Below are 12,063 nucleotides of genomic sequence, written 5' to 3'. Positions count from 1 at the left end.
GTGTACAAGCTGGTCCTAGATTTAGAACAATCTGAGGAATTCAAAGCAATGGGGGTTTAATTTTCACATATGATTCAATTTAGGTAGTAATTATTTAAATTTTGCTAACAATTTTTTTATTATTTATCCTTTTAATGTAATTTACACCTGTACCTACAGGGTACAATACGTAAATGAGATAAGTGTATAAATAAATAACGTGGCAGACGTGAATGACGGTCATCCAGTGATGGCCGCCATTAGTCACCCAGCTGGTCACGAGGATTGTAGGGTAGCGTAGTTGAAGACAAGTTTGCAGCTAAAGGGTTGAGATTAAATGAGAGTTTTTGATGAAAATTGTTATATCGGATTTTGGCAAATTCGGAGATGAGTGGAATTTGGAGATTTGTATGTATTGTGTGGTTGCTAACATAGAATGGAGCGTCTACTATGCGGCGGAGTATTTTGGATTGGAATGTTTGCAGTCTATTGATGTTTGATTTTTTAGCTGTTCCTTAAGTCCATGTTGGTGTGAGAAGAGCTGTATAGAGTCGTCGTTTGTTCTGTAGTGAGAGTTTTGAGCGTTTGTCGAATAGTCTGGCTAGAAGTTTGTATCGTTTGTTTAGTTCGGTACGTTTAAGTTTCGTATGGGGGTTCCAGGTAAGTCTCTTGTCTAGGTACATTCCAAGGTACCGCACATGGTCGGCTGGTGGGATAGGTGTATGATGTAAGAAGACAGGTAATAGAACCTTGGTTAGAAAACTGGCGTATAAAAATTAACCCAACTAAATCTAAATACATAGTCTTCACACTCAAAGACAAACTCCACCACCTGTCTTCTTACAAAATTAAAACTTATTTAATATGAAATAAATTGTGTAATTAAGATAAAAATATTTCGATTTTAAGATTAGATTGAATAGAAACAAGAAAAAAAAAGGGAATATTGAGCCACTCTGTTTACATGTTTTATAATTATGTCACAGCCTATGTATGAATGGCTTTCTGATGGAACATACATTTAATTAATTGTTGTTTTGATACCACAAATTTGCTATTTTACATCACGTCACCAGCTAATTAAGTTACTTGGCAGAAGGTTATGAAAATTATATATGAAACGGGAAAACTAAAAAAACAATTGCCTATTCTAAAACTAAATCAGCGGCCGATTCAAACTGAATAATGTGGCACATCAATTGTCAAACAAGCAAAATGGATTTCATAATCCATAGCATCTGAATGTGACACCGTCCAGATTTACACCATAATGGCGCCAACTAGTTGACCTACTCATTAATACTAACCAGTAGAAACTTTCAATTAACATGGCGTTGCTCCAAACAAGTTACCAGTACAGACAATACAAAGCTGCATGGCAAACAGAACTCCGCAGCCAACTGCTAATTCTGTACCTGTGTAAATAATTAACAATTTAATACTATTTACTTTTACCTGGTCTAACAAAACTAGTGATTTTAATCATTTCTGCAATAATTGCTTCGTTTTTACCAATTAAGTTTTGAAGGAATAAAGTTTAAACTTCTAAGAACCCACTAGACGAATAGTTGTAAGAGAGAATAGATCTGCAAATTGTGTGACCTTGGTTTGGTGATTCCCCATTTTCAATGTCTTGGTTAATAGAGATGAAACGAGTTTATGCAACACTTATGGGAGATTGCATGTAACCTCCCATGTGGTTTTCAAGTAATTAAGACCCTGCTGTTCATCGATCAAAGCTAATATGGGCGGTCCTCAGACTTGAGTTAGTGACGAGGAATAAACACACGATTATAATCAACTCAAAAGACTATTAGACAACAGATCAAGATTATAGCTACAGGAAAACACTTTACTTAATCCGATATTGGCCTGTTGAGATGAACTGTGGAATTAAGCCAAACGATCTCAACAACTAAGGACATAAAACTTACAAAAAAATCAAAAAGTTAACACTAATCCTCATATCAACAGTGTAAGCTTCTTATTGTTGCTTCTATCAAGAAATTTCATAAAAGTCTACGGCACATCATAATGCCCTGTTGGATTGGCTTTCTTTTCGAACAGCACCTTCATCTATTTCAATACTACGTGCATTGCTGCCTACAGACCGATAAATGTTATTGAGATATCTAGCTAAATTAAAAGTTTTATCGGGAATTCCTTTTCAGCACCTTCCTTTCCGAAAGGCACTCGCCTATAGAGCTAATTTATAACCATGATACAGAATAGACTAAGGAATTCGTTAAGGGATTTGATTGACGTAAATTTCGAGATTGTCCTCAGCTGCAGTCTACATCGCTACTGTATTGCCACAACGTAATTAAAAACCTTTGCCGCAAAAGTTAAAGTACAAGCTCAATTAATTTCAAAAATTCATTACGTCATTAATGTATTTGAAAAATATCTGTATAGATAATTAAATTTATTATTTAATTATAAACTAATTTAATTATAAATTAATTATAAAATCCCTTTCATTACAGATCTTGCTAACACTCGTACCTTCAAATTTCATTCCTCTACAGCAGCTCATCCTAACCCTCTCATAGAACACCTATCTTCCTCCACATTACCAGGTAATCCTCTAAGGAGATTGAAGAGAAGATGGCCTCGTGATCTTCTCTTATCGTGAGAGCAAAGCACGTTACTGGAGTGGCACCACTGGGTGCCTTCTCCACTCATGATTTTCTTTTATTTCTTTTTTTTACCATATTTACTTGTTGCAACAACTGTTGCAGTGGTAAATTACAATAAAAGATAAATATATATATATAAACAATGGGTGAACCGGAAAGTATTTCGATTTTCTGAAAATAAACCCGCCTGGAGCTATTTCCTCTTAAAGATAGCGGTTTAGCAGATTAGCACCCTCTGAATAGTTAAAATTTGTTCAACGTAAATCTGGGATGATTGCGGGCAGAGATGATGTTGGTAATACATGCATTAGTCTAATTAGTTGTTGAAGAAAGACTAGCCAACTTGCTGGTGCCACTTAATTATGCAAATATTGATCATTCCCGCAAAAACTAATCATTGCGTCCTTGATACACATTCATCACATCAAAATTACTTTTCACATGAATAGATAATTACTTTATTATTAATTTCATGTATTAAATAATGCGATGAGTCCGCGTAATTCACTGAATGGTTTGTTGAAATCAATGAAAATAAGGGAGTCTAAAGAGAAACATAGACACAAAATGATCACATCAAGTTTATAACCTCACCAACTTCTCTCCTCGTATTGCGATTATAATACGAACTGATTTGAGCCAAAGACTGTCTAACTATTTATCTAGTTAACAAACAAATCATTTGCACGAAGTTAGAGATTATTTCAAATTGAAAACGATTTCTTCCTGCCAATTAATTGGTTCTCAGTCATGAATTCTGCCCTTTCCACGATCAGTTTTGTCCATAAATGACATAATTCAGGCATTCCATAATCACTTTTTTAGTACAGGTATTGACTTTCTATACAATTCTTCCTTTGGTGTATTTTTCAGAAACATTTTGTTCGTTTGGCCCAACAAGAAAATTACCTCTTATTAAATTCGAACATAGAAAAAATAAGATTAATGGCACAATTGCGTCTAATGGGTAAAATACTTGGAAGAATTATAATTAAGAAAGAAAAATTTGAATTTAACCCAACAAATACTTGCTTGCTATTGTAGTGGTTATATCAATGACGTTCGGGCGCGATTAGTAGCGTGTTACTCGATCTAGGCGCGCCTACAGCCTATGGCACTCTTAAATCTCCTTAACAATGAACACTAAAGCATTTTTTTTATAAAGGTTAGTACCTTTTTCTTGTTTTGAGGTCCGAAATTCATATTTTCAGTTAGGACACTTAACCCTGAAACACCCTGTATATATATTTAATTATTCAAAAAGAGAGCATTTACTTACAATATTCTAATTTTCAAGATGTTTAAGTTTCTGAAATAACATATTCTTTCAGACGATTACTTTACACTTTATTAAAGGTTTAGCTTCTTCTTTTTTTATGACACTGTTTTAATTGATAATATTTGTAAAAAGGATTAGTATAAACGAAACAATAAAAATAAGTAAATGAAATGTTTTTTTTTAATCCTTTTTCTTCCACTAGAATCTCACAATGCGTGAATTACAGTGCAAAAAAGTTAACGTATCTTTCAGGATCGTAGCAAACGCTTTCAATGGCTTCCTTTGCTTTCTCAATATCCAGACTGGGAATGTCACACATATTTATGAATTTTTGTAAATGAATGCGGACATAAGGATTCTGCAATATTAAAAGATTATCATTAAATATAATAGAGTACTTCCACAAACCAAATTAAAATAGTGAACATAAATAAATTTCGTTACTTTTGGCAGATTGAAGCATTTTTCAGAAAACAAAGAGTAAAGCTTCTTGTAGCAAGGAAAATTTTGTTTGTTAAGGGAATGCCTTCCAATCCTTATTTCGTCTTTAGCATCTTCGTCGAGATCTAACAAGTTATTAATAATCTTTTCCACGACTGAATCAACTTCAGATCGTTTCTTAAAAGAAAACATAATTGTAACTAAACGTCAGTAAAATAGAGAGAGAAAATGAGACAGATCTATATTAGAAAAAACTAAAATACAAATACCTTTTCCAGAGTATGTAATTTTGTTTTTAATTCTTTCCTCTTACTAGCATCCGTGTATTTTTCAAGTTGGTTCTTTAAAATTTGAATTGGGACATGTAAATTGTCAAAAACATCCTTAAACATAATAATAATGGTTAATGACTGCATCCATCAAAATAATTATTGAAATTAGTGAAAATATAACACAACGCCATTCACGCGAGCTGCCAACACAGGTCTATTTCTTTGTCTTTTAACCCTGCCAGGGATTCAGTGTAACTTAAAAAACTTGCTATACGATATTATGAAAAGCATGCAAATCTGCTACTGTTATATGAATTAATATTGCTTTTGCGACTCATAAAAATTGGCTTTAGGTGAACATTAGTGATGGGCTATTAGAGCGAATTCGTTCCAGTGGAACGAGTCCGATGGTGGAACGAGTTGATTCAAATCCCTATTTTTAAAAAAAGTGATTCCGCCCCGCCCCAAAAAATTGAGGCAAATTAAAATGAAAATAATTAATACTGTAGTCGTTTACACTAAAATAAAACTGACTTGAGGCTACTATGTAGAAGTTCACTGACACATTCAAACTTGAAAGAGGAATCCACACCAAAATACAAAACCTGGCGAGCTTAAATACTGATGCTTGAAGAATAAAATAAGTTCCAAGGTTTTTTTAGAATATCAATTCTAAAATAATATTCATTTTATTATTTTGTTAATTTCTAAACAAAAGTAGGGGTCGATCTAAGACAGGGAGTCGAAGGAAAAATAATTTCGTACCCAATATAGCGAACCTTGCAAAGAAACACCAGGCACACCCATCTCATTAATTAAACAGCAATGCTGTAGTTACTTTACTTATTATTTAATATATTTTATTTTACATAAAGAAAATGCTGTGTGCTTAATCGAAGACTTTCCCAGAAAGAGAAAATGCAAGGGCAACCATCTGATCTGCAGCACAAATGTTTAGCATGCAAAAGCGAAACTGCGGTTATTCAGCCCCCGAATAGCGGGATGGCGATTTTTATTCCCATCTCAATAACGCTTGAAAGCGTGCCTGGGTGCTTAGAATAATAACTACATAGCAAGCTTAACCAACAGTTGAAAAGTATTCCAGCAGAACCCAACCTCATTGCTACGAACAATGAAAACATGCCTCCATTTCTCGGTAGATTCTCCAAAAGAATCATCTTTGAAGGGTACCAAAGTACCCTTTGATTAGTCAAAACTTATGAAAACACCAAAATTCAAAGTTAAAAAAAAAAATTCATTATTTAGTGGCACTTCATCATTTGATTCAGGATAAAACAATATTGTGAAATATTCCAAATTAAAAAGAAATACTTTTAAAACAAATTTATACTCACTATCATTGGTTCACTTTTTATTTCATTTTCAACAGAATTAACGCTTTTCTTTTTTAATCCTAATACATCCTCCAATTTTGTGTTCCCTATATCTAAGTCACCATACTCTTCAACATGGCTTGTGTTCGTACGAGTTCTAACTCTTTCAAACTGATGGTGGAGATCATTATGTACTAGACTTTCCTAAACAAATTAGTACATTAAACAACTAAAATGAATTCATATTTAATTCATTTTAATTAATTATAAAATCTCAAAAAACAAAAACTCACAGAACTCATATCTTCCATCCAATTAACGCTGAAAAAATCACCCAAATAAGTATTCCTTTTATCATCATAATAGCACGCATAAGAGCTCTCAAAAGGGTCAGCAGCGGTGGTAACAAATACTAAAAGCAAAATCCAACACTTAACAGTAAGTTAATTTTTTCACAATGAATTTAATAATATTATTGCTGGGTTCTTCACTGACTAAAAAGTTTGTTTAAAACTAAGTTGATCTATATTTTAAAACACGCACTTGTCCTTTAAAAATTTAACAATAAGGTCAGAAAAAGAAACTTCTACTCTCTTTCATATTTCTAGTTGTCTTAATAATATATAAAAGTAACCCAATTTTTCTTATATGAAATTATTTTTACTTATTTTTAAGTTCTAACTTTTTTTTGCCATTATCAATAGCACCGTGAAATATATCTGTACCTCGGAGGGAAAAGGCACCATGTCCACTTTTTCGATTTTCAGATTTTGGCATCATTTTACAAATTTTTTGTTGCTCTTTCTATAGGTGTAAAGCACTATGTCCTATGTTTACTATTAAGCAATTTATGTATTTTTAAAAAGCACCATGATACTTCATTACTTAAGGGTAAAAGGCACTACATGGGCATAAATTTTTTTCACAATGGAGATCAAAATAAAATATTTTAAAATATGGGAGTTAAAGTGGCCATACCAACTATAATAATTACGGTGAGAAGTACAGGAAAGAGTATAACCGGAAAAGTGGAACAAAAAATGAATTTGGGAAAATATCTTCATTTGGCACCCCTGTAAAATTTACTTTTTGTGACATGGTGCCTTTTCCCTCCGAGGTACAGATATATCAAATATACTCCAGTTCATACGGGTAGTATAATAGCACAATTGTTAGTTAAATATATTATAAAGAGAGATTATTTCAGTTCCACAATAAAGTAAAATGTTTACACTGAAAATCAGTAATTTATTGCAATTAAAGCTAATTTTAATGCTAACTCAACCTTAGTTCTTTCCATTTTTTAATAAACTTTGTCTTTATACGATTATTAACAGTATTAAACTATTATTTCCCTTATAATTTTGTGAACCTGTATTTAAGAGGAAAATATTTAGTAGTAATTATAAGTACCAGAATACGTGATTTTGCTGTATAATTATGTTGTATAAGTTGTATTTACAAACGATATTCTCGTCGGGCTTAAAAGTGAAATCGGAAAAGCATGACATGATAGAATATATAAAGATACATTGGACCTGAGAAAAATTTTATTCCAACAAAAAACAAATGTAACAAAAAAAAGCTAGCCCAAGCTAATGTGATTTAGGGAAAACCTAGATCAACTTTATAAGGGAAGACGGTTTTTATTTATTTTAAAGAGCGGCAGGGATGGAAGCAATATCAGAGACAATAATTTGTATTGAGGATAATTGTTAGGGTTAACAGGGGGAAAATAAGAATACTGAATATATATAAACAACAACACAATAATAAGAGTTACATTACAATCATAATTAAAGTAAACACATTTTACAAATTAAATTTTATCTTAAGGGCATGTACATACAGTCGAGAATAACACACTAATGATATTAAGATATAGGAAGCGCGCAGCTTCTCCCTTTGCCCCACTCTTCCAATAGTGACAACCAAGACTTGCTGAATGCCAGATATTTTATTTCCTTAACAATAATAAATCAAAAGAAAGAAGAACTAAATCCGCAATGAAGTTTCCTCTAAATAATTAGATACAAACTGAAGAATTCTGTTTTTCATTTATGGCCTGACAAGATTTGACGTAATTGGCGTATGGAGCTTTTTCACTGCTTTACTACAAACCACTGCGTAGGCTTCGTACCTTCCTTGATACCTATTGATTGTGTTTGAGCAAAGAAAATACTCCTTCATTAATTTTATTAAGATACGTAAGCACAATAAAGTAGGAATATTATTCTTCGCTTAAAATGCTTATCTTTATCGCTGCCATGAAAAATAGTATGCCAAATGAACATTGAGAGGAAAGTGAATTGTCTCTTATATAGATCTGAACTGAGGAACAGTAGATTAATGAAAAGCCGAGATTTACATACAGGGAAAATGGCAAGTCTGTAGTTGAAAAGCAAATGCCCAAAACTAAAAGGCCTTCCTTAGGAAAGTAATTGATGGACTGGGAGGTACAGGCACTTTAAAGCAGGAATAAGCTTTAAGCTTAGTATTCTAACGATGAAAAAGAGCTTTAACTAAGAGTAGAAAATTAAATACCAACATTTTTTTATATAATAAAAAAAATACTCACTATTTAGATCATCATCTAGAAGGTTGTCAAACATGGATCCAGAGTAGCATGCTTCAACATAGAGTACTAACTAAAATCGTTTATTAAATGAAATTAAATATTTTTTTTATAAACTAAGCATTATGATGAATTATAGCAAAAATTTAGTGTACTACCTTAGAAAACTGAGAATTGTGGGCCATACTTTTGAGAGCTTTTATAAGATCGTCAGCAGCTAAATCGTCATCAGGGAAGCACAAGACTCCTGGACCGCCATGATCAACAAAATTGACGAAGATATGATCATTTGGTTCACTTGAAACAAAAACAAACAAAAAATAGCTGCTGAAAAACTCACAAATTTCTTTTTTCAAGTCTACCTTAGATTTTTCTATGTTTCAGAAGTTTATTAAATGTTTTATTATTTTGAAGTAACTAGAATGGCGAGAAAAGTTGTAGATTACAGCCACTTAATTGTAAGTAATTTCACTAAGGTGTTTCGACAATTCGGAAATGTTTTCCATAAACACACTAGAGCTTACGATTTTCCTCAATCTATGAATACCAGGACTATATTTATTTCTCCGAATATTATATGGAAAGAATACATGAAGAATTTACTGAACAAGAAGTTGCGCAGTTTCACAAAAGTAACCAAAGAAACATTTCCTGAATTTTTTGTTCCTTCCTTCGATTTTTCATAGTGAGATATTTTATTTTCACGTAGACTACTTGCCAAAAGTGTTCAGGAAACACCAAAACAAACATTTTCATTGAAGTTCAAATTATAAAGATTTGATTCGATTTCCTCTTATAAACTCAGGGAGATGTGAAAAAAAAATATGTATCACACTATCTTCACTTTTTACAATTCTTGCGATCCTATATATCTTTTCAAAAATTATTGGCTTATTTATTAGTAGACTTCCCTTCAAATCTAAATAATCATCTTTAACGAACCGCACTTTTCCTAAAAATATTCATGATTACGTTTGCAAAGAAAATCGTTAAGAGCGTTTCTAAGTAATTAAGAAAAGCTTTCAAAAACTATCGTTAAAATCTACTTCTGGTAGATTGATTTAAAAACAGATTTCATAAAGTTCGGAAAGTATTTGATTACATCTTTAAACACAAGACTTATGAGGCAGCAACAATTCTTCTACCAGGTTACAACTTCGAGGAAACGTTTTAAAAATCTGTATACACCCTATACCAACCTTTCGATAACTCTTCCACTTCCAATTCCTAGAACTGCAGACTTATTTCCAGTGAGCACATGTAAAAATGTTTGGGGATTCACGTTCTGTAAAAAAAATCATTCATTAAAAGGTTTCAGGCAATCTTTTTAGAATAATTTAATCCCCTCTTGAGTTCATTCCATCAAGTGAATTTGAAATGGGCTTTGCATTAGAAAAGATCTCTTGTTTCGGAAAACAATAATTAAAAAGAAATCGATTAGTATTTGTCTAGTTATTTAAAAGTAAGAGAATAGAGAAATATTTCTATAATATTCACAGCCAGGCCAAACGCATCTACTTTCTAAAAAGGCCGAGAATAAAAATACCATACATAAAACTTTTTTAGGCAAGCTACAATCAAAAATAATTTGAGATATAGAAATGAACACAAATTATTACAAATTTTTCAACGAAATAAAGCACTTCCAGTTTACAGTTATTTGTTTATCTGCACCCAACATTACCGCTATTTATCATTAGGTTTTATTTTTCCTAATTAGCCGGTGGTTTGTTTTTATATAGTGGGTGATTTGTCTGTTTGTATAGTTTTAAAGGCACTGTCCATATAGTTGTGTGTAGATTAAATTTTAATTTTCTTTGTCCTAATGTAGTTATACAAGACTGGGTAAGTGTTTGGTAAGTCAGTATAGTGTTCAAATTTATTGGAAGTGGGCAGTACGTCTGTAATATTGCCTTCCACAGCTGATCCCTTTAGTTCTTGTTCTTCTGTAGTCCAAGATGATGTAATTTGCTTCGGCTGTTGATTTCTTGTCGCAGGAGCATTAGTTATAACTTTATAGTTACAAATTAAATATTTGCATAGCATTTTCACTTCATTAAACATGGTTCTCCCGAAAATTGTTATAATTATTATTTATTTAATATTTTTATTTATTGTGGCTATTCTACGCAAACAGATTTGAGCTCATCTAATTAAGGAAATTATACAACCCTATAACCCCCCCCCCCACAAACATTTTATCGTAAATACATTCAATTGATAACATAAATATTATCCACTAATTTAGTAGTTAGACCAATGACTGCCTGAAAAATGCTTTTTTTTAATTTTACGCAATATCCACAACATTTTAAAATATACTCTTCAATTTCTTGACAAGCCTTGGGGACAAATTTTCACTTTATTTGGCCCATTCTTTAGATCTAAGCAGATATGCTTTGTGAGACTAAGAATCATTTGATCCCAAATAATAAAAACAAATAAACGAGTACTACTAGGGCTGTTCTTGATCATTGAAATGTTTTGATTGTTGACCATTGTATTCATTTCCTAATATTTTAACAAACTAATTTCTTGTTAGTGACTAAACCTTATGTACCTTACCTTTCCTGTGTAATCCTTTGGTACTCCATGATAAACATCTTTTCCACCTGGTGAGTTAATAATAACACCTGGAGTTGGGTTCCTGTTAAAAAATAAATAAATAAATAGCATCTGAAGGAAACATTACATCAAAATGCATCTGAAAAAAACTAACTGTGAATTATAAGCGATATCATCTGCCATCATAACAATGATATTTTCATCGGGAATACCATTCGAATGCAAAATCTGATAAGCATGACAAACATCGGCCTAACAAAAAAAAAATATTATTTTCGGTATTACATCACAGTGTGAAAAGAATCACAATAAGATTACCTGGTGTCTATAATTTCCATATCCATCAGATCCTGCAACTAAAAAAGCCCATATTTTACCACCACCCGGTTTAGATGGGAACCCATAAGTGCTAACTACTAATATCAAAATAAAACACCCTAATAACTGTAAGCTATACATTTCCCAGCACTTACAAAACTTAGGTATGTCGTACAAAGCAAACTTTTCGCTTTTAAAACCTGAACATACCTTATGTTAGAACCATTGAGCTTTCCCATCAGTTATATACTACATTCTCTTCAGTTTAATCAATGCGATAGGGAAGACTAGAATGACACAATGATTTTGTAGTGGGGATTATAGGTAATTGTTCCATCAATCTTCTTGACACTAAAACTTACAAACATTGTCTTCGGGTGCTACTAAGTGTTTTAATTCATAAACAACCTTTCAAAATTAAAGTGGCGCTATTTAATTCAAGGGCTATGATGAAGTCATACTGATTAATTGATTTTATTTTATTTATGATTTAAGGCGCTTCAACATCTAAGATTATTGGCGCCCGGAGCTTTTTTCAGTGCACTGCCGGCCTCCGGACAATGTTCTCTCGTTACAGACAACACTGTCCATCACTGGAAGAGAAAATCTAAGGGTCAGCAGCTGGATTCGAACCCGGGACCTCCGCGTGGGAGTCCAGTAT

At 32.4% G+C, this 12,063-nt stretch overlaps 1 protein-coding gene across 1 annotated transcript; it reads right to left on the bottom strand.

Moving 5' to 3' along the window:
- Positions 1-4,003: 4,003 nt before the first annotated feature.
- Positions 4,004-11,659, bottom strand: LOC141458610 (legumain-like). The gene is made up of 11 exons (XM_074136852.1): positions 11,403-11,659; positions 11,239-11,336; positions 11,085-11,166; positions 9,719-9,804; positions 8,678-8,816; positions 8,523-8,592; positions 6,238-6,356; positions 5,966-6,148; positions 4,608-4,721; positions 4,342-4,515; positions 4,004-4,255 (listed from the first exon to the last, which is right to left on the bottom strand). Exons 1-11 carry the CDS (start codon positions 11,541-11,543, stop codon positions 4,118-4,120), a joined length of 1,344 nt encoding a protein of 447 aa, XP_073992953.1. The 5' UTR covers positions 11,544-11,659; the 3' UTR covers positions 4,004-4,117.
- Between the last annotated feature and the right edge of the window lie 404 nt (positions 11,660-12,063).

Source organism: Rhodnius prolixus, unplaced genomic scaffold (assembly GCF_049639745.1).
Source record: "Rhodnius prolixus isolate KJV_2025 unplaced genomic scaffold, Rpr scaffold_1, whole genome shotgun sequence".
Lineage (NCBI taxonomy): Eukaryota > Metazoa > Arthropoda > Insecta > Hemiptera > Reduviidae > Rhodnius > Rhodnius prolixus.
The sequence above is the reverse complement of the archived record's forward strand: the minus strand, read 5'-3'. Positions and strand labels throughout refer to the sequence as shown.